Source organism: Conger conger, chromosome 16 (assembly GCF_963514075.1).
Source record: "Conger conger chromosome 16, fConCon1.1, whole genome shotgun sequence".
Lineage (NCBI taxonomy): Eukaryota > Metazoa > Chordata > Actinopteri > Anguilliformes > Congridae > Conger > Conger conger.
Genome location: NC_083775.1, coordinates 3,588,086 through 3,611,794, shown reverse-complemented (window position 1 = coordinate 3,611,794; position 23,709 = coordinate 3,588,086). Strand labels below are relative to the sequence as shown.

General features: G+C 43.0%; 1 protein-coding gene across 1 annotated transcript in view; it reads left to right on the top strand.

Moving 5' to 3' along the window:
- Nucleotides 1-18,238, top strand: part of LOC133114960 (uncharacterized) — a 43,769-nt gene extending 25,531 nt beyond the window's left edge. Inside the window, exons 4-8 of the mRNA XM_061224660.1 lie at nucleotides 2,356-2,952; nucleotides 6,569-7,483; nucleotides 12,955-13,554; nucleotides 14,297-14,392; nucleotides 17,314-18,238. Of these exons, the coding sequence (XP_061080644.1) occupies nucleotides 2,356-2,952; nucleotides 6,569-7,483; nucleotides 12,955-13,554; nucleotides 14,297-14,392; nucleotides 17,314-18,238 (3,133 nt within the window). The remainder of the gene's footprint in view (nucleotides 1-2,355; nucleotides 2,953-6,568; nucleotides 7,484-12,954; nucleotides 13,555-14,296; nucleotides 14,393-17,313) is intronic.
- Nucleotides 18,239-23,709: the final 5,471 nt, after the last annotated feature.

The window sequence follows — 23,709 nt, the reverse complement described above, 5'->3', positions numbered from 1 at the left end:
TGGGGTGGGTTTTTCAGTTCAAGGGACTGGCAGTGTACACTGTCTGTCTGTGTCACAGACTCCGAGACTGTTCTGTATAGGGAAGAACCACATTAGCGATCCCATCCTCGTCGCCAAACTGTGCAGGGAAAAATTCCCTTCTTAATTAACATGCACAAATAAGATATCACAGGTGAGCATCATCTGATGAAACAGATCCAGTAAAAACACAACAATAGCTATTCTCTGAGTTTAACTTTCGTATTTATTTGCAAAGAAATGACAGAAATGAGAAAGCTTACCGGCTTTCTGATTTGAATCAGACATAGTAAGACTCTTATACACACTTTTCCTGAAGGGGGGGCTTTACCAAAACAAAAGGACATGAAGCTGGCCACTAACATTTATCAGTATTTTGTCTTCTGAATACCCCTTGTTGACCTTGCTGTAAGACCAGAATGTGCTAGCTGAGAAGCAGAGACATTAAGGTGAAAGGTTGTCTGTCTGGTGGAGAGAGACAGAGAAAGACTCATAGTAAGCACTTAATTCAGAAAGTGATCTAATAGTAATAAGGATTATCACTAAAAGGTTATTTGTAATCACGTGATTGTCTTTATGTTAACACACATTGTCAATTAAGAATCAATTTAGAAAATTACCCTTAGAGTAGTCTTGTTCTGCAACTAAAAGACAAGGCCGCTAACTTTGTTGGGGTGACAGTGGCTCAGGTGCTGCGAGCAGTCATCTGGCTGCCGGAGGGTTGGCACCTCAATCCGCGCCCGGACTGTGTCGAAACCGGCTGTTTGCAGTGTTGGGGGCAGCAGCTGCCTTCCTGGCATCACGAAAGGAAGGAAAGGGCTGGGTTATTGGGACATTAGCGGTTTTCTGGTAACAGCAGAGTTTATTGGAAATCAAAACCTAAAAAAGTCAAAAACAGAAGTACAAGTTTCACTTTCATAGCCCAGCCCAAAGTAGCAGTATCATACAGGTGCTTGCATTACTTTGGTATGCTAGTAGCAGCAAGATTATGATAATGTTATGTAGATAACAGTGATCTACACACACAGAGTGATATTAAAAGATGTGTGAACATTCCATTTAGCCGTGCGTATATTGTGGATATCGGCACGGCTGGAACGCAAACTGAGCAATAGAGACAATGGACCGGACCTATCCCTTGGGGTGGCCTGTAGTGTAGTGGTTAACGTAAATGACTGGGACACACAAGGTCGGTGGTTCTAATCCTAGTGTAGCCACAATAAGATCCACACCGCCATTGGGCCCTTGAGCAAGGCCCTTAACTCTGCATTGCTCCAGGGGAGGATTGTCTCCTGCTTAGTCTAATCAACTGTATGTTGCTCTGGATAAGAGCCTCTGCCAAATACCAATAATGTAATGTTGTATCATTAAATATAAATACCTTTTTTTGAGATTGTAAGCAATGGGTTAGTTGCAATTAATATGAATTATTATTATTGACAATATGACCATGAAGAAAATACAATATTAAAGCAATGTAGAAAGAGTGGCATGGCAGAGGCATTTGAATGTGACATTGAATGTGTTTTTGTTTTTGCCACTAGTAGTTTAATGTTTATTTCAGTTAAGGCAGCGATATTAAACTTCCTCTGCACTCGCTCATATTTTATTAGGGAAGGTAGTAGATTCCAGTCAGACCAGGCCGCTCACTTTTGCTGAAGTTCGAGTTCGGACAGCGCTGGACAAGAGCTCCAGACAATAATCATGGCCCATACATAGTGAGATAAGTAAAGGGGTCCAATATTCCCAGTTTAATCACACAGGGTCTTCCTTTTGTGCTCTTTGCGTTTGAGAATACATTGCATTTACCAGATCTGGGATAAATAAACAAAACAAAAAAATATGTTTGGAAATTTGTGTTTGGTCGATCATATTTCTGTTGTCACTGTATTATTAGCTTTGTATCATATGTACTTGGAAAGCCAGTTAATTGGCCTTTACAATAATGTCCCATTTGTTAGGATCATGCATTTGTGGGATGAGCAACACAGCTGATTATGTGGGTGGGGTCCCAAGTTAAATGTACCTAATTTCCCTGCCAATGTCAAACAGTGTATTCTCTCGTTGGTATTGAGGTGCCAGGCTGTTGTAACTGCGTATGGTTCTTCCAAACGCTACTGAAGCTACTAACTGTTTGTTCAATGAATAAAGTGTAAAATTACCAATATGTCTTGTTTGGTCCTTGTTACTGATGGAGAGTTCCATCATCCAATACAGAGTCAATACCAACGGGAGAATACACAAGTTAATACAGTGGTTGAAGTTATGAGGACTGGCCAATGTAACTGAAACAGTGTCAATGTGAAATCGAAGATCTAAGTTCTTATTGCCTTGCAGGGAGGAACTGGATCAGCTGGCTGCTGGCTACATTTCAGACACCATGAGCTTTATTCACACGGTGCAGGAGTTCTGCATCATACACTCACAATGGCTCCTACAGAGAGAGTCTGAGCTGAAGAGGATGCAAGACATCATGAACAGAGCGGAGATGATCAACCTCACAACTGACCACTTCCAAAATTCAGAGGACAAGAAGAAGGCCTTCGGGGAGTTTATGTGGAGCAAGGTGACCCAGGTAACCGCGGAGAGCAGGGCCCAGGAGCTGGAGGAGGAGCTGGAATGCCTGCTCCAAGACACCCTGAAGGGGCTTGAGAAGCTGACCCCGTTCCTGCAGGCTGTGGAGATGCTGGCGGTCACGTCGCTCTCCGTCTTCGAGGAGGAGAATCCGGTGTGCCAGCTCCCTGAGGGGGTGAGCGCTGATGCCGTTCGTTCAGTCATCACCGCCGCCAGGGGAGCCTGTCCGCTTTTGCTCCATTTCAAGAGAGACGATGGCAAATTCTTTATGCCCAGCCTGGTGAACGTGGACCTGCTGACTTTCCAGCTGGACAAATACTTAACAGTTTCCCAGGAGCTGTGTGAGAAGCTCCAGGAAAGGTATTTTTAATGTTTCAATCATAGCTCTAAATGAGCCAAAAATGGCCAAATAAATGTTTTCCATGGGTCATATCTCAGCTAATGTTATTAGTCATGTGTTTATCCTTACACAGTGAGAAAGTCCTCTCAGATGACTCTAATTTAGAAATAAAATTACACTAAAAATACTGTTTACTTTTGGAGATATGACCTAGCAAAATGGTCACCAGTAACCAAATATCTCCAATACAAAAGTAGATGAAGGTTAGATATGAATTTTACATATTAGATTACCTGTAAATACAAATTTTTTGTAATGACATGTCTTTCATCGTCACACCAGCAAATTTTAAATGACTAAACAAAATGGAGTATGAAGCTTCAATTCTCAGGAGGTCTATGTCTCAGCATTATCTGTCATGGTTGTGGTAGGGATTTGGCTAGTTTTTCCAGACATTACCTTTCTGCACATTTTTACATTTACATTTTAGTCATTTGGCAGACGCTTTTAATCCAAAGCGACTTACAAGTGCATAGGTTCTACCAGAAGTCAAAGCATCACACCTTGATGGAATCCTTGACGCATTCCGGCCTTTTTTGGTAATTAATGTCACTTTGGCAATGAATGGCAATTAGGTAATCAATGTCCTCGCGCTGATAAATGGTTATAATTGCGTAGGATCTGATTACTGATCAAGGTTAGCTGCGTGCTTTAAGTCCTGTTTCTCTTTGTTTGTTGCATTCACCATAGCATGTTATTTTATTTTCATTTGTGCATTATGTGAGGTGTGACTGACGATTCTTTATGACCTATTATGATGGAGTCTCTGGGAGCTAAACACGTAGCAATTCTCTGTCAACTTAGGGTAACGAGGATAGTCTTCACTTTCACGTTTATTTTGGTGCACGAATGTTAGAGACCGTAGGAAGATGGGATTCCTCTGGGAGTTTGAGACCCCGGTCGCAGCTTCGTCTTGTTTAATAGCTACCTTTGGGAAGTAAGGAGCTTTAGGCTAACTTGAAGTGGACCCAGGAATACTGAGACCCGCTGGTAATTAAGATTGGTTCAGACTGCCTACAGTTTTGATCAAGTGTCAGGGGAGGTCAATATTTCCTCTATCTGTAGGTGGATATTGGTCTTGGTGCCATTATGTGTCTTTTCAGTAGAGTGCGGTTTCCCAGTTTGGTAGCAATCTGACGTTTACTTTAGAATAGGGAGGTATTGCGTTTTGTCACAATGCATTGTTTTCGTGGTTGTGTCGTCTTTGTCGGTCACTGGTGTAGTCGGGTTACGTTCGCATGAACCTCATACCCGGGTGGCTTATGCTTTTTCGTTTCCTTCTTAGTGCCGATCTGTTATGTGTTACACTAAGGTTAATGACACGTAGGAGCCTGCATAGTTTTCCTCCCTGGCGCAGTTTGCGTAGGCTACCTATGTCATAAGTTTTTCCTCAAAGGTCTTAGATTAAAATTGTCGACCGGTTCTTATAGGTCGTTCTCTTCATTGCCTAAATTGCCGGGGAGTCCCTTTATGGTTTACCCTGTCCTCCTCTGGGGGCGTCCCTGGTCTCTTGGGACGTCCCCAGAAAAAACTCAGTGGTTATCTCACGTCTTGTGACTTGTAGAACCCAACTTGGTCCCGTTTGGTCCTCGGATCCCGCTCCCTTACATGATTAAGAAGAAGAGTGGTGCTACCTCGAGGAGTTGACATGGAATGGCCCTTTAGCATTTGTAGGGTGCAGACAGACAATTTTCACAGCTGATATTTTCTGTTTTTTTCCAGTTCAGGAAGTATATCATTTCTTGGAATGAATTATAGGTAAGGAGAAATATTTCCCCCAATACATTCACCCGTTGAAGCCTTTCCCCTGTGTTTCTGCATGTGTGAATATATATTGTGTTTTGAATCTCTTAATGTATACAGACCGTATCAGTTATTAGTTTTACATTCATGACACATTATACATATAGTACTAATATACACTCACTGAACACTTTATTTGGAACATTTTTACTTTAGATAATCACATGAATAAGTTGGTATAATATTCAGCCATTTGTGTGGCAGCAGTGCAATGCATACATTCATGTAGATATGGGTCAGGAACTTCAGTTAATGTTCACATCAACCATCAGAACGGGGATAAAATGTGATCTATGTGACTTTGACCGTGGAATGATTGTTGGTGGCATTATTTTTGAATCCATTATACTCACCAAACACGTTTAAATTCATTGCCGGATTTTTCTCATTCTTCCTAGGACAAAGAAAGCCCCATGCCCAAATTTGACCAACAAAGCCATTCAGAACATGTATGAACATTTGACTCATCTGAGGAGCATCAGGTAAGTACATCCTGATCCTGACTGAGGTTTAATGTCGACAGAGACATTTTACAGTAAATTCATTGCGTGTGATATAGGTGCAGTTATAACAGGTGTTTGCTTTGATAACGGCTTGTCCCTGATGTAGTGAGGGCGGTCTGTAGCGTAGTGGTTAAGGTACATGACTGGGACACGCAAGGTCGGTGGTTCTAATCCCGGTGTAGCCACAATAAGATCCGCACAGCCGTTGGGCCCTTGAGCAAGGCCCTTATCCCTGCATTGCTCCAGGGGAGGATTGTCGCCTGCTTAGTCTACTCAACTGTACGTCGCTCTGGATAGGAGCGTCTGCCAAATGCCAATAATGTAATGTAATGTAATGGTTCTAATCCCGGTGTAGCCACAACAAGATCTGCACAGCCGTTGGGCCCTTGGGCAAGGCCCTTATCCCTGCATTGCTCCTGGGGAGGATTGTCTCCTGCTTAGTCTAAAATCAACTGTATGTCTCTCTGGATAAGAGCGTCTGCCAAATGCCATTAACGTAATGGTTATGGATGGTAAAAGTGGTAAAATTGGAAAAGAGCAGAAGCAGGGCAGCAGAAAATGGGAGTTCAAGTGTAACTGTTTGCATTTATACTTTTCCTAATGGCAAAGTCCATTAACTTCAACCACCCTGGCACAGATCCATAGCCTCGTGATTACTTATAAATAAGGCTGTGTGTTTGTCACAGAAAATATTGGCTGAAGTCGTGGAAAATCACTGAAAAACTAAAAAGTGATTTTAATAAATCACTGTGCAGCAGTGGGAAATGTTTGAAATAACTTTTTTGGTCAGTTTCTGGCTGGTTGGAACAAATACATTGACAGCCTGTTGCATTTAGTCTCAAGCTTAATTAATCTTAGCTTAGCTTATCTTAATTAATGAAGTCCATTATAGAAAGAAAGTTTAGTTTTTTCGGTTAATCTTTGTCTCATCTATTCATAACACTTTGTTCCAGATCTTTACAGGTTTTTTAATGTACGTTTTTGCAAACTGTAACCTGGCCATACTATTTTTGAGGCTTGCCAGGGGTTTGCATCTTGTGGTGAGCCCTCTGACGTTATGTTGACATTGATGGTCGTCTTCATCACTGTCCATGTACTTACAGACTGCATTGTATGTCAATAAAAATTGTGGATGTATTTGAATTATATTGTGGAAATAAATGTAATACAAATGTAATACAAGAAGGGAGTGGACAAATTACCCAGAGATCTATTGTGTAAAGTAAAATGTTTTGGAGCCCTGGCTCATCGTGAAACCTCTCCTCCTCAGATCAGACCGGCACTTCAGGATGACCTACCTGTTCAGGGGATCAGCCCAGCGGTTCATCGGCCTGTTCAGCCAGCGCCGCTCCAGGATGCAGCAGTTCCTGGTGGCTCTGGAGGAAGAAGCTGTGAAGCTGGACAGGATGAAGATGGGGGCCAGCATCTCCAGTGTGGCGGGCAGCAGTGTGAGCCTCGTGGGAGGCATTGCATCCATCGCGGGCCTGGCTCTGGCCCCTTTCACGGCGGGGGCATCGCTGACCCTCATGATGGTCGGCGTTGGGCTGGGGGTCACCAGTGGCTTGAGCAGCTTAGCTACAGGTATCACCGAATTATCGGTCAACACTCACCGCAGGAAGAAGATCAATGAAATCTTCCAGAGATTCTCTGAAGATGTGAAGACTATGCAGAAGTGTCTGGAGCAAGTGGCCAGGTGCATTATACCCAACACGGTGCCAGATGGGCTGGATGTTGCGACACGTGTTGTGACTTTAGCCAAAACCACACATTCTGTGTCTAAAGGGATAGATGGCTTAGTGGATTGTGCTTCCGCCAAAAAGGTGCTCAGAGCCAAAGAGTTGGCCTCAAAGTCAAATGCTGCCCGAAAGATTCCCAACATGGCGGACGATCTCGGGCAGTTGGCTAAGGGCACTCCCCTCGCCCTAAGCAAGTCTGCCTGGGCGGGGTTCATCGCCCTCAACGCCTTCTTCATTGGCGTGGACATCTTCTTCATCTACAAAGACAGCATCAGCCTGGCCAATGGGGACAAGAGCGAAGTGTCAAAGGTCATCCGCAGGAGGGCCAGTCTGTGGAAGACCGAGCTGGATGCATGGGAGAAGATCTATCACTCTCTGTGCATCGGGAGATTGAGCTTCGAAAGGAGTGAGGAGGTCCTACGGATGCCATTTTACCAGGCACAAAAAAGGCACACTTTAAAGTTACTTGGCTTTCTTTGGCTGGTATTAGTTGTATTTTATTTTTTATTTATTTGTTATTGAAAGTCTATCAAATATAAAGAGGGAAATGTATAGTAGTATCCACATAAAAATACACTGTATTAAATTAATACTCCGCTGTCCAACCCCCCCATATGGTTTTGCCAGTTTCAGTCCATCATCGTCCGACATACAACTTCCAAATACAACTTAAAAGCCCCACGTCCCCAGCCACAGTTCGCTTACGGTGAATTTTATGTTATATATCAGTTAGAAAACTATGTAGTGGCTCACGAGGTCTTGCCAGTTGCAACCTTCATGCTGTAATTTCGTCATTACTAGCCTCAGTACTCGCGAGCAAGCAAGCTAGTCTAATTATCATGAAAACAACATTATCTACGTCATGCACAACTTACAAATATGCAATTTTATGATGCAGATAGTTACATTTTGCATAGTTTTTGGTAGTTTAGTGATTAGTGAGGGACCTTGAATAAAGGACTGATAAAACCATTGAGCTAATTACCATATATATTTTAGTGCTTAAAGAAAATGTTAACCAAAATGTTTAACCAACAAAATATTTCTTTGATTTAAGTGTTTTGTTATTTTTCATTTGTTACAAATGTATGTTCATTTCACATAACTATTGGGACTTTTTACTCTGATACGGAGGATAGTCCGGTTACTGGTGTCCCAATAAACAGAGGATAGTCCGGTTACAGGTATCCCAATAAACAGGATAGTCCGGTTACCGGTATCCCAATAAACAGGATAGTCCGGTTACTGGTGTCCCAATAAACAGAGGATAGTCCGGTTACTGGTGTCCCAATAAACAGAGGATAGTCCGGTTACAGAGTGACTCCCTCAGCTGATGTGCAAGACAAATACAGAGCCTCTTATCCAGAGCGACGTACAGTTGATTAGACTAAGCAGGAGACATTCTTCCCCCGGAGCAATGCAGGGTTAGGCGCCCAACGGCTGTGCTGATCTTATTGTGTCTACACCGGGGATCAAACCACCGACCATGCGGGTCCCAGTCATGTACCTTAACCACTACGCTACAGGCCGCCCTGCAGTAACTGCAGTACTACAGTAACTGGACTGAGACAGGTTATAGGCCTAGCCAATTACTACAGATCATCTGTACAAGACTTTGGGGGAGCTGGTGTCGCCATTGCAGAGGATGCTGAAAGGAGGGAAACCAGGAAGTGGAAAATTGGAGTGGGGGCCTGAAGAGGAAGAGGCCTTCACTGGATTAAAAGAGCAGTTGTCTCAAGCACCAGCCCTTCGCCTGCCAGATGCAGAAAAGCTTTTCCACCTACGGTTCTGGGTGGGAGAACTGACATACGTTTGCGCTCTGGGCTAAAAGCAAGCGGATGGAAGGACCAGAAATGGTGGAACGACTGAACCGGACAATAAAAAGTACGGCAGCAATCAAAGAGACGGGAAAAGGATGGCATGGATCGCTGCCTGCCGTCCTGTGGAAGATAAGGGCAATTTAACAAATTGTACTTATGATGACTGTATGTTTAGAACAACACTTCATGTGTATTTTACTAGTTATGGATGTGATGCTTTAACTTGTGGAAGAACCTATGCACTGGTAAGTCGCTTTGGATTCAAAGCGTCTGCCAAATGACAAAAATGTAAATGTAAGCTAAAATGAATGACAGATGCTTATATTCATTATCTATGGTTAACCCTATATTGTGTGCTATTTCCTTGGCAATGAGTAATTCTTCAGGAATTTAGCTTGACCTACTGATAAGTGGGTTAAGAAACATAACGTAACATAACATAAGGTAAAGTTCGCCTTTTCCTACCCCGAAAAGTGCCTACTGCCTAATTTGCCTCAAAGCTAGATAGAATCTAACACGTATCAAGCGGAATTTCTACTTTGCCAATTGCCATTTGTGTCCTCTCGTGCTTCAACCTGACTTTGTTAATCTCTTTAATAAATTTAAAACCCTCAATCAAATCCCTCCAAAGGGACTTGTCACGGTTAGCGGATCTATTTGGATTAGACACTATTTGGATTAGAAAGGGTACAGTTGGCTACCAAATTGGGAGAAAAAGGGAAACATCCAAAATCTATTTTTTAAAATAATAATAATAATAATAATAGCATTTTGGCAATTGGTAATCAATTTCAGACATGAAAAGTGCAATGGAAAATACAATGTGGAGGAAAATGCACAAGATGGGGTAAAACATTCACATTTGCAATGTGGCAATTTAATGTTTGTAAATGTGCTAGCTTGTACTATTTCTCAACAAAAAGATAATATAATTAAACCATTTAATCTCTTTTCTTGGAAAAATCTTCAAGTGTATTCTTTAGTGAAATCATATGCAGTATATTCCTATGAATGTTTTTTCTCATGAATGTTTCTGCCAACATATTTACAGTGCCTGTCATATCCACTCAAGTCAGAAAATAAAGTCCAATGTAATAAGTATGAAATTATTTGACTGTCTTTCAGAGAAATATATTGTGTACTGGAACGTTAATTTCTGCATTTAATTTGTTAAGAATGTAGTTTATTTGGATTGGCTGGGTAAGCAAAATCAGTACCCATACTACTCTTTCTAAATTGCTGTAATATTATTACACTCAATAAAGTGAAAACATGTTTTTTTTTTGTTTTAAATTTATTAAAAATGAGTCAGTCAAATGCTGAATGTAATAAAATGGTAATCTGAAATGTCGATGTGCAGTTTTTTGAGAACGCCTGGATTTTTCTTAATCCCTTCAAGTTATTTACCTATGTTTTCCTTTCATTTTCTCAACACGTGTAAGAAGTTCTAAAATGTTCTTGTTACAGCCTGCTAATCTGGCGTATATAGAGAACGAACGGTCTGTAGACCTATAGGAAAGAACAGACAGGGAGAGGAGATTAAAAACCTTAGAAAAAAGAGAAGGCCGGTAACATTGTAAAGTCAACTGCATTACTGCGCATGAGAAGTATGTTTGATATGTGGGAGTGGCTCAGGACGTTCCTTGTCTCAGAGACGCCTGGAAGGTGGCAACTTGTAGAACGTGAAAAATTCCACCAGATTTGCGATCTACCAAAGCTCAGTGACGTAGATACAGATTAAATTCAAATACATTAAAGAAGAACGGCCTGCAAAGAGGAATGTACAGATGATCTGCGGCTGGCTGAGCTGAACCCGCTGGCCGACCGGCTGTTTGCAGTGTTGGAGGCAGCAGCTGCCTTCCTGGCATCACACTGGTCGTCTGGCAGTCAGAGGGTTGCCGGTTTGATCCCCTGCCTGGGCTGTGTCGAAGTGTCCCTGAGCAAGAGACCTAACCCCCAGATGCTCCTGACGAGCTGGTCGGGGTCTTGCATGGCAGCCAATCGCCGTCGGTGTGTGAGAGTGTGTGTATGAATGGGTGAATGGAGAAGCATCAGTTGTACAGCGCTTTGGATAAAGGCGCTATATAAATGCCTGCCATTTACCATTTACACTGGTGAGTATGAAGCTTCAAATGTAAGGGTGTCTATATCTCACCATTATCTACCAAGAGAGAGACAAGAAAAACAAGAAAAAGTAAAATAAAACGTGTCTGTTTTTATATCTTTCAAGCCGGTCTCCCAGCGTGTGCCATCAAGCCCCTCCAGCTGGTCCCAAATGCTGCAGCCCGCCTGATCACCAGTCAGCACAGGTCGGCTCATATCACCCCGCTCCTTAGTGGCCTCCACTGGCTTCCTATTGCCGCACGCATCTGATTCAAGGCCCTAGTGTTGGCATTTCAGGCTGCTAAGCGGACTGCCCCACCTTACATACAATCCTTAATCACTCCCTACTCCCCAGCTAGACCACTCCGGTCTGCCAGCTCTGGTCGCCTTATGGTTCCCTCACTACGAGCACCTGGCGGTCGAGCTGCACGTTCACGCCTGTTTTCGGTTCTGGTACCTCTGTGGTGGAATGACTTGCCTACCACTGTCAGGACAGCAGAATCCCTCCCCCTTTTTCAACGCAGACTAAAAACACACCTTTTCAAACTGTACCTTAGTCCTACCTCCTGATTTCCCCCGCCCCCCTTTCTGATATCCCTATCCCTCTTGTCAAAAAAAACAAAAAACAATTGCACTTATGATGACTGTATGTTTAGAACAACACTTCATGTGTATTTTACTAGTTATGGATGTGATGCTTTAACTTGTGGAAGAACCTAGACACTTGTAAGTCGCTTTGGATTAAAAGCCTCTGCCAAATGACAAAAATGTAAATGTAAAATGTAAGTTTGTCTTTGGTAAGGTTTGAGTTTTTGATGGAGTGCCAGTTTTCACTGTTGTTACCGTAACAAGGGAAGGACCACTGTGTATCAACATTGGTGTCAGGGAGTTGTCAAACATCTGGTTACAGCAGCTGACAAGAACCAAAATTTTGATCTCCGTAGTTCAAAAGTAATTGGACCAACTAGCACAAGATGAAATCAAGTAATCATATTCAATTGGATTGAGATTTGGCCCGAAAAAACCTCTCAGTTGCTGGGGAGGAATGTGCTGTCTTGTTTCAACAGGATGTCAGCTACTCCATGAGAAACCACAACTGCGAGTGGGCGGTAAGCAGAGATGTGGATGAACAGATTAGCAGGAAATTAAACTTGGGTTTCAGCTGAGGTTGCGCAAAAGACCAAACCCGCTACCACAGCCGTGTTGTTGCCGAGAGAGCCGTCAGAGAAGTAAGTTCATCTCAGATTTGCGTGCAGTCGATGAAACACTTCCAATTATATATTTAATGAAATAATATATTGTATGTAGCCTACAGCATGAAATAAAATTTTGTGTGGCGTAAAATAATAGATATCACTACCCTATAGGAAAATGTGTTGCTCTTGGTCTTCAATTGAATGTGACATTGAATATTTTTGTGTTTTTGCAACTGTAGTTTCATGTTATTTCAGTTAACGGATAATGTTTTGTCGCACCTAGGTTTCATTTTCATGCTCTTTTTCTTGTCAGTGATAATAAACTTGAACTTGCACTTGACTGTGGCAGAACAAGATTCCAGTCAGAGGAGGCTGCTCAACTTTGCTGAAGTTCGAATTCGGACAGCGCTGGACAAGAGCTCCAGACAATAATCATGGACCATACACGGTGAGATAAGTAAAGGTGTCCAATATTCCCCATTAACTCATACAGTGTCTTCCTTTTGTGCTCTGTGTTTGACAATGAAACGGGCATGTACCAGATCTGGGATAAATATGAATGTAAATATGCTTCTAAAAAGGAAACTTCATTGGAAATAATAAAATACTGGAATTCTCAGGCAGCTTCACGTGTCTGCACTAAAGTACAGATGAATACAATGACACAAATTGAATCATTACACCAAATAATTAAGTTGAAGTGGTGCTCTCCGACACAGTGGCTGGAGGTAGGGGAACTGGCCAATATGACTGAAAGAGTGTTGATGCGAATCAACAATGTAAGTTCTTATTGCCTTGCAGGGAGGAACTGGATCAGCTGGCCGCTGGCTACATTTCAGACACCATGAGCTATATTCACACGGTGCAGGAGTTCTGCATCATACACTCAATGTGGCTCCTACATAGAAAGTCTGAGCTGAAGAGGATGCAAGACGTCATCATGGACAGAGTGAAGAAGATCAACCCCACAGCTAACCACTGCCTAAATTCAGAGGACAAGATGAAGGCCTTCGGGGAGTATATGTGCAGCAAGGTGACTGAGGTAACTGCAGAGGGAAGGACCCAGGAGCTGGAGGAGGAGCTGGGATGCCTGCTCGAAGACACCTTGAAGGGGCTTAAGAAGCTGACCCCGTTCCTGGATGCTGTGGAGAAGCTGGCGGTCACGTCGCTCTCTGTCTTCGAGGAGGAGAATCCGGTGTGCCAGCTCCCTGAGGGGGTGAGCGCTGATGCCGTTCGTTCAGTCATCACCGCCGCCAGGGGAGCCTGTCCGCTTTTGATCCATTTCCAGAGAGACAACAGCGAATTCTTTCAGACCAGCCTGGTGAACATGGACCTGCTGGCTTTCCAGCTGGACAAATACTTGAGGGTTTCCCAGAAGTTGTATGAGATGCTCCAGGAAAGGTATTTTTAATGTTTCAATCATATCAACATACTCCTTGATTCCCCAGCAGATACCTTCCACTTTTACCTAGCCACTTCACAACGTCATTAAAATGTTATATATTTGATTATTTAAACCTCATGGAGCTGACATGGCATGGCCCTTTGGCATTTGTAGAGTGCAGAATAGCTGGTTTCACAGCTGATATTTTGTCTTTTTTTCCAGTTCAGGAAGTATACCATTTCATGGAATTAATTATAGGTAAGCAGAAATATTTCCCCCAATAAATTCACTAGTTGAAGCCTTTCCTCAGTGTTTCTGCTTGTGTGATTATGTATATTTTTTGCATCTCTTAATGTATACAGACCTGGGATTTTCATGTACACTAGTCTCTAGAGTTCAAAGAATGAAAGAAAATCTAATGAGCAGCAGTTCTGCAGACAGAAACGCCTTGTTAATGAGAGACGTCAGAGGAGAATGTCCAGACTGGTCAAAGCTGACAGGAAGGTGACAGTAGCACAAAATGACCACACAATACAACAGTGGTATGCAGAAGAGCATCTCTGAACATGCAATGCATCATAACTCTAAATGGATAGGCTACAGCAGTAGAAGTCTAAAAAAATAAGTCTAATAAATACCTAATAAAGTGCTCACTGAGTGTACATAATACTTCTCAAATCAAACATTATCTTTTTAATCCATTATACTCACTCACTCACTCCATTAAATTCATTGTCGGATTTTTCTCATTCTTCCAAGGGCAGCGAATGCCTCTGAGAATGACCCATGCCCCATTTTGACCAACGAAGCCATTCAGAACATGTTTGACAATTTGACTGACCTGAGGCACATCAGGTAAGTACATCCTGATCCATACTGAGGTTTAATGTCGACAGAGACATTTTACAGTAAATTCATTGTGTGTGATACAGGTGCAGTTATCACAGGTCATTTGTTTGCTTTGATAACAGCTTGTTCCTGATGTAGTGAGTTCAAGTGTAACTGTTTGCATTTATACTTTTCGTAATGGCAAAGTCTATTAACTCCAAGCACCCTGGCACAGATCCATAGCCTCATGATTAATTAGAAGTCAGGCTGTGTGTTTTTCACAAAAATACTGGCTGAAGACGTGGAACAGTCACAGCAAATTTGTTGAACAGCACAGAAAAATTTAAGAAAGCGCATGAGTTTTCACCTTTAATTTAACAGAATGTTTCTCTAAATAGAGTAATAATATAATAATAATAATAATAATAATAATAATAATAATAATAATAGTAATGTGTAATTTAGCTGATGCTTTTATCCAAAGCGACTTACAGTTACATTACATTAATGGCATTTGGCAGACGTTCTTATCCAGAGCGACATACAACAAAGTGGAAAGTGCATACCCATAAACAGGGATAAGTGCGCTGAAAGACCCTAGAGGGAAGTACAATTTCAACTGCTTACAGTACAACAAAGATAAGGTCTAGGGCCTATTTGATTAATGGATTATATAAATAATAACTAAATAATAAATAAAAAATGTATACACCGCACCACGCAAATATATGAACAATAAACAGCTTACCTAGCCAAACAAAATTAGCAAAGGTATCATACTTACACAAGTAAAGAAAACAACAGCATTTAAGGTTTACAGGGAGCTAGGGAGGGGCAGGGGAGAGGTGCAGCTTTAAGAGGAGCGTCTTCAGTCTGCGCTTGAAGGTGGTAAAAGATTCTGCTGTTCTGACCTCCACTCAGAGTTCATTCCACCACTGTGGAGCCAGAAGAGACAGTAGTCGTGAGTGGGAGGTGGAAGTTTTGAGAGGGGGAGGCACTTGGCGTCCTGTAGTGCCCAATCAAAGGTCTGGCAGGCGCTTAGGGTCTGATGATATTTTGCAGGTAAGTTGGGGCTGACCCCTTAACTGCTTGGAAATCTAGCACGAATGATGGCAGAGGCTTGAAGGCCAGCCAAGAGAGAGTTGCAGTAGTCCAGGCGGGTCAAAAGAGGGACAGTCTGCTGTCCATCACCACGCCAAGGTTCCTTGCTCAGGGTGATGGCGTCACTGAGGTGTCCCTTATGGAAATGGAGAGATCCAGATGGGGAAAGGTTAGAGCAGGAATGAAGATAATATCAGTCTTAAACTGGGCTTTAGATGGTGGTTGTCCTTCCAGCTCTGGATGTCACTCAGGCAAGCAGAGATGTGGGCTGAAACCTGTGTGTCAGATGGTGGGAATGAGAAGAAGAGTTGAGTATCATCAGCGTAGCAGTGGTAGGACAGACCATGAGCAGTAATAACAGGGCCAAGGGATCTAGTGTAAAAGGAGAAAAGAAGCGGGCCTAGGACCGGGCCCTGGGGAACTCCTGTGGCAAGGGGCCGAGGTGTCGATACTGTACCAGCCCAGACAAACTGGAAGGAGCGACCAGAGAGTTTCTGTTCAGGGTGGTGCCACAGATCCCTGTTGCTGACAGGGAGGACAGGGGGATGGAGAGATCCACAGTCTCAAAGGCAGCAGAGAGATCTAGAAGAATGAGGACAGAGGAGAGGGAGGCTGCTTGCACGGCATGGAGTGATTCACTGACGGAGAGGAGTGGTCTCAGTCAAGTGTCCAGGTCTGAAGCCGGACTGATGGGGGTCTAGCAAGTTGTTCTGGGAAAAGAAAGAAGAGAGTTATTACAAGCGGTTGATCAGACTAATTAATGCGCTCAACAGCCCAACAGCTGCGTGGATCTTATTGTGGCTACACCGGGGCTTGAACCATCAACCTTCCGGGTCCCAGTACCTTAGCCACTAGGTTAGAGGCTGCCCAAAGTGCATGCTCAATTTACAAAATAAAACATGCTGCGTTTTGTCCATTTTTTTCAAGTTTGTTTTGGAAAAATATTTTCTATATTGTGAGGTTTGAGTCTTTGATGGAGTGCCAGATGTTACTGTAACAAGGGAAGGACCACTGGGTATCAACACTGGTGTTCATATGGAATATTTTGTTTCAAATTCTTTGTAATCAATGACTGCCTGAAGCCTATGAGCCATAGACATCACCTGATGCTATCTACCCTGGTGATGCTCCGACAGGCCTGTACTGCAGCCCTCTTCAGCTCCTGCTTGTTCTTGGGGCTTCAGTCTGGTCTTCAGCAAGTGAAATGCATGCTCAATTGGGTTGAGATTAGGTGATTGACTTTGCCTTGGTTGCTTTGGCTATATGTTTTGGATCATTGTCCTGCTACATGATGAAGCGATGTCCAATCAGTTTTGATGCATTTGCTTGGATCTGAGCAGACAAGATGTCTCTGTATATGTCAGTATTTGTCTTGCTGCTGCTATCAGCAGTGACATCACCACTGCTGGGCATGTATGACTGCCACAGCAGTTCCAGTGCCCAAGCCATAACACCTCCACCATGTTTGACAGATGAGGTGGTATGGTATAGATCATGAGCTGTTCCTTTTTTTCTCCCCAGTCTTATTGGTCTCCACAGGCTTTTTTATTAATGTCTATTTCTGAGGCTTGCCAGGGGTTGCATCTTGTGGTGAGCCCTCTGACATTATGTTGACAAAGTCTTCTCTTGATGGTCGTCTTTGTCACTGTCCAAGTACTTACAGACTGCATTCTATGTAAGAAAAGATTGTGAACTTGTGATTTTTATTATATGATGCTAATAAATGTAATACAAATGGAAGCCCTCTTGCTCACAAGAAGGGAGTGCGGGAGAAATTACCCAGGGATCTGTTGTGTAAAGTAAACCATTTTGGAGCCCTGGCTCATAGTGAAACCTCTCCCCCTCAGATTAGACCAGCACTTCAGAATGACCTACCTGTCCAGGGGATCAGCACAGCAGTTCATCGACCAGTTCAGCCAGAGCTTCTCCAAGATGCAGCAGTTCCTGGAGGATCTGGAGAAAGAAGCAGTGCAGCTGGACAGGATGAAGATGGGGGCCAGCATCTTCCGCATTTTGGGCAGTGTTCTGGGCTTAGTGGGAGGCACTTTGTCCATTCTGTCCACTATGTCCATTGTGTTATTGCTGAATGTCGGCTCATGCCTGGGGATCGCTGGCGCCATAATCGGCATATTGATATGTTGCTTCGAAATCGGTTTCAACTTTTGGCGAGGCAAAAAGATTAAAAAAAAATTTGAAAACTACTCTAAAGATGTGAAGATTATGCTGGAGTGTCTGGAGAAAGCAGCCAGTCCCATTATACGCAGCACGGTGCCAGATGTGCTGAATGTTATAGCTACTGTTCTGAAGGCCGCCAAAACTACGTATTCCCTGATTAAAGTTATAGATATCATCGCGGATGCTTCCACCCTCGGAGTCGAAGAGGTGGCCTCGAGTACAGTCAAGGTAGTGACTCAGGAGGTCAAAGCTGCCCGAAACATCACCAACATGGCAGCCAATCTCACCGATATCAGGCAGTTGGCTAAGGGCACTCCCTCCGCACGAAGCACATGTGACCTTGTGTGGATCATCGGCAGCAATCTCTTCTGCATGGGCATGGACATCTTTTTCATCTGCAAAGAAATAAAGACCCTGGCCAATGGGGACAAGAGCGATGTGTCAAAGGTCATCTGCAGGAGGGCCAGTCTGTGGAAGACCGAGCTGGATGCGTGGGAGAAGATCTCTCACTCTCTGTCCACTGGGTTATCGAGCTTCGAAACGAGTGAGGAGGTCCTACAGAGGCCATTTTACACCTTGCATGAAGAATCCAGTTAGGCTGTAACAACTGCAACTGTTTTGACACCTGGGGCCTCATTTTCATAACAATGTTACGATCAAATTGTATCTTAAATTGTGGCTTATGCAGAAAACGATGAGTGAGTAGTTATTTCTGAAATCCGACTTTGAGATGAATTCATAAATACATCAATGTAAAGTTTTTATGAGAGGCAAGTTAATTGCCAGGCGGCACGGATGGTGCAGTGGGTAGCACTGCCGCCTCAGAGCAAGGAGGTCCTGGGTTTGAATCCCCGTCAGCTGGGGCCTCTCTGTGCGGAGTTTGCATGTTCTCCCCGTGTTTGTGTGGGCCCCCTCTGGGTACTCCGGTTTCCTCCCACAGTCTAAAGACATGCAGGTTAGGCTGATTGGAGAGTCTAAATTGCCTGTAGGTATGAGTGTGTGAGTGAATGGTGTGTGTGCCCTGCGATGGACTGGCGACCTGTCCAGGGTGTATTCCTGCCTTTCGCCCAATGTATTCTGGGATAGGCTCCAGCCCCCTTGTGATGCTGTTCAGGACAAGCGGGTTAGGATAATGAATGAATGAATGAAGTTAATTGCCTGCTGGTTTTACTGAGGTGCTGCATATTTGCTTTAAGAATAGTATTTTGGCAATAGAAAATGCAATGTGGAGGAAAATGCACAAGATGGGGTAAAACACATTCACATTTGTAATGTGGAATTTAATATATGTAATATGAAAAGATGTGTGAATATTCGATTTAGCCCTGTGCATATCATGGATATTGACACGGCTGGAATGCAAACTGACCAATAGAGACAATTAGTGATGGGAACGTTCGTTCATTTAGGAGAGCTGGATCATTTGGCTACGTTCGTTCAAAAGATTTGTTCATTCCCCTTTTAATATTAATTTAGTATAATGTGTAAACTGCCACCAAAGTGTAACTGGTGAAATAACCAGAATCATTTCCCCTCTTTTAGACAGCATTTGTTGACGCCACTTGTTGCCCTGTTGTAGCATTGCCTATTAATCCGAGGAAAATAAAACTAACGCAATATTTTTACTTTTTGGATTGCACCCAGACAGTAAGCGATTGGATCTGGCCCAAAGTAAGTTGGTACCGGCACAGATCCGGTCCGGCTACACTTGCTATGTGGGCAGCTGGTCAGTACATTGATCTGTTTAATTATGCTATGCAGTATGGATGATAGCCTAGTGCAAAAAATCCATCTGCTTAGTAGCCAAAATAATACATCAGCAGGTTTTTTGAATAGCATTAATAAACATCTTCCAAAGCTTCATTTCAGGTTTCTTAAGAAATTGTAAGCTATGCGACATTGATGTTAAAGTTAAATTACATAGGCTACAATTACAATTGTATATAATGTAACATTACCTAAAATTAAACTTTAATGCAATTAAGACAACACCTGAAATATAGCCTATTATTGCAGCCTATACTACCTACAAAAATAAAATGACATGATGTACATTACATTACATTATTGGCATTTGGCAGACGCTCTTATCCAGAGCGACGTACAACAAAGTGCATTCCCATAACCAGGGCTAAGTGCGCTGAAAGACCCTAGAGGGAAGTACAATTTCAATTGCTACCCGTACAACAAAGATAAGGACCAGGGCCTATTTTTTTAATTTTTTTAAACAACAAATAAACAAACAAAGCAAGAGTGACCAAACTTAACTATTCAAATACTGCTTACCTAGCCAACTAAAAATACCGAAACACTACGTAAATCACAAAGACAACAATTAAGGATCACAGGGAGGTAGGGAGGGATGGGGAGAGGTGCTGCTTGAAGAGGTGCGTCTTCAGTTTGCGCTTGAAGGTGGGGAGAGATTGTACAGTTCTGACCTCAACGGGGAGTTCATTCCACCACCGTGGAGCCAGAACAGACAGTAGTCGTGAGCGTGAGGTGGAGGTTCGGAGAGGGGTTGGTGCCAAGCGGCCTGTGGAGGCTGAACGAAGAGGTCTGGCAGGGGTGTAGGGTCTGATGATTTTTTGTAGGTAAGCTGGGGAAGACACCTTAACTGCTTGGAAGGCTAGCACCAATGTTTTGAATTTGATGCGAGCCATGACAGGCAGCCAGTGGAGGGAAGTAAGCAGGGGGGTGACGTGTGAGTATTTGGGAAGGTTGAAGACCAGACGAGCTGCTGCATTCTGGATAAGTTGGCGGGGTCTGATGGCGGACGCTGGGAAGCCAACCAAGAGGGAATTGCAGTAGTCCAGGTGGGACAGAACCATCGCTTGGACCAGGAGCTGGGTCGAGTAGGGGGTGAGAAAGGGGCGGATTCTCCATATGTTGTATAGGAAGAACCTGCATGACCGGGTCACCGCCGCAATGTTCTCGGAAAGGGACAGTCTGCTGTCCATGACCACGCCGAGGTTCCTTGCACTGGGTGATGGCGTGAGTGTGGTATCCCCGAGGGAAATGGAGAGATCCAGGTGGGGAGAGGTATTAGCAGGGATGAATATCATTTCAGTCTTGCCTGGGTTGAGCTTTAGATAGTGGTTATCTATCCAGCTCTGGATGTCACTCAGGCAAGCAGAGATACGGGCAGAAACCTGTGTATCAGATGGTACGTTGTGGTCTTTTCAAAACCATTCATCACTTTTATTGCATAGCCTAGCAGACTATATTACAGAAAATTAAAAGACAACATGATTTAGCTAAATATTATCTGTGATATCATAACTATCCAGCTGGTCCACAGAATGTCTGCTGACGGCATTAACGTTACGCCCTACGGCTCAACTGTGTTGTACTTTCAGTTCAACACCAGCTCATGGCTCGTTCGTTCGTTCGTTCAATGGCTCTTTTGGCTCACTCGTTCGTTCAGTCATTCAATGGCTCTTTTGGCTCACTCGTTCGTTCAGTCATTCAATGGCTCTTTTGACTCACTCATTCAATGGCTCTTTGGCTCACTCATTCGTTCAGTCATTCAATGGCTCTTTTGACTCACTCAATCAATGGCTCTTCGTTCACAAACTAGTTCACCGGCTCAGTGGCTCCACGGCTCGCTGACGTAGGTACGTACGCTCGTTCATATGTGGTTGTTTGATTGGCATTTCGGTAAGCCTATCAGCTTAATCACAGAATGCTGTCCTGACACTGCAAGTCAGTAAAAGCACTGTCTTTGGCTAAGGGGGCGGGCTGATCTTAGCATTTGGGGAGAGAGCCAAATGAAAAGCCTCGGCTCAGTTCATTCATTTAAAAATATAAATATCTGTTCGTTGATACTTCCCCGCTGCATTAGATATGGCGTGAACTATGCTCGATGAGGCAAGTGCAGTGAAATTAAAGGCTATTCCGCCATCCAATGACGCCAAGTCCAGACGTAGACATGACAAATCAAATGACTTGGAAGAACAGCTCATTGACTAAATAAAAGAAATGCTTCGCACGGCAAGTGGATGAGGCCGCTGACAGCAACAAGGACTGACTGCTTGTTAACTGCTTGTGCGCTGTATCAATTCACAGTCACTGTGGTTTTTTATTCTAAAAAGTTTAACTTCTGTTTTTTTTTCACTATTAAACTGAAACAAAGACATAAAGCTGAAAGAAAAAATGAAATTAATGTTTTTCTTAGTGTTGTTTTTCTGTATAAAATTTTAAACTACCTTGTGTTCCATTATTCAACATCGTTAAGTGCAAACATTTTACAATATTATTGATTAGCATTCATAGAAAGAGGGTTGCATTATGATGGGGGGGGGCTGAAAATCTTTGTAGTTTCGATGGGGGGCCTGACAAAAAAAGTGTGAGAACCACTGTATTAAGCACTCCAAGAGTGAAAACAAAACACAGTGAGGTAGCTTTTAGTCATTCTGCCTCGTGCATCTCAAATAAACTCCCTGTAGAACTCAAACAGGCCTCAAAACTAGGCTAAAAACGTTCATGTCCTGCAGTATCTATGAGTGAACACCGAATGACTCTGATTTACTCTTTTACTTTTTATATCTTATTTTTATGATTTTATTCTTATTTTTATTCTCATTGTGTTATATATACACTTATTTTTATTCTTATTTTTTATACACTTTTATTTTTTTGTTCTGTATTTGTATGCTCTCTGTAAAGCACTTTGAATTGTCATTGCTGTATGAAATATGCTCTATAAATAAACTTGCCTTGCCTATTATTTTTCATATATGCTCACTGAGCACTGTAACTACCAATATTTTCTTAAGCTCAAAGTATTAGGGGGAGTGGTTAGCCAAAAGATGAATACGTAATGGAAAAGTCAGGTTGCGCCACAAGTATGTAGCCACAAGTATTTCCTAATAAGTCTATGAGAATGTGTAAGCCAATCACAGCAGAAGGGGATGTGACCAGAGACCAATCAGAAGCAAGTAAACAACTGTGGTGCACCAGGATAGGACGAGACCACGCCTTGAAGAAAGGAGGAGCAGAGGCCTCACAATCATATATAATGACAGTGTGCCGGGTGGATCGTTGGGTTGTTCTGCAGACACCACGGCTTTTGTAACTTGATTATATCTCATGGAATAAAAGCCCATTATTCAGCACTTTGCTGCCAGACTCCTGATTATAAGAAAGAGGGAATTTGGACTAACTCTTGTCATCTTTGGGGAACCGGACAGTTGCTAAGCAACGGTATTGCTAACGTTAGCTCGCAATAATGTATCCCCACTCCACTAGCTAAGCAAGGTATTAACCTCAGGTAACTTACTAGCAATCCCCACTGCACTAACGTTAGCTAAGCAACGCCATTGAAATAATGTATCCCCACCGCACAGACGTTAGCTAGCTAGCTTGCTAGTTTACGTTACACCTGACGACATTTGTCGTGTCTAGGAAACGACAGAGTCCAAATCTTCAATTTGTCGAAAAACATCTTCGCGAGGGAAAAGACGACACCAGGCAGCAAGATCTTCAGGAAAATCAGACTTTATTAGCACACGTGCATAAAGCCGGATCAGCTCTCCAGAACTGAACCCCGACTGGCATTTGTACACCCATTTTATACACAGTTACTCCACCTACAACTCCTCCTCAAACCTCATTCTGGCAAATCACCCACACTCTTCTTATCGTAACTCCTCCCAACGCTCCTCCCACAACGTCATTGTGGCAAATTGCCAACGGTCCTTATGCTCTGCCAACTCTGTACAAAGTTCAGGGCATTCTAACAACTACGTGTCCTCACTTCACCCCGCACCTGCTCTTGGCCAACTACCAGACCTCAGAAAGTTCTGGATGCCCTCCCTCTAACACGTCATCCATACACGTCACTCTGTATCTTTCGCTTTTATAAGACGAACTAAGCAGCAGGAATCATTGAAAATATACAGACAAACTAAACATTTCATTAATATTCACTTCTAATATACTTTTCTAATCTACAGACATACTAAACATTTGATTAATTATTCTCTTCTAAGGGAGTAAATGTACGTAGCATTCTTTGCTCTCATTTCAACAGTTTTCACTGTGGTTTCTTGCGTTTTCATAAGCTCAGC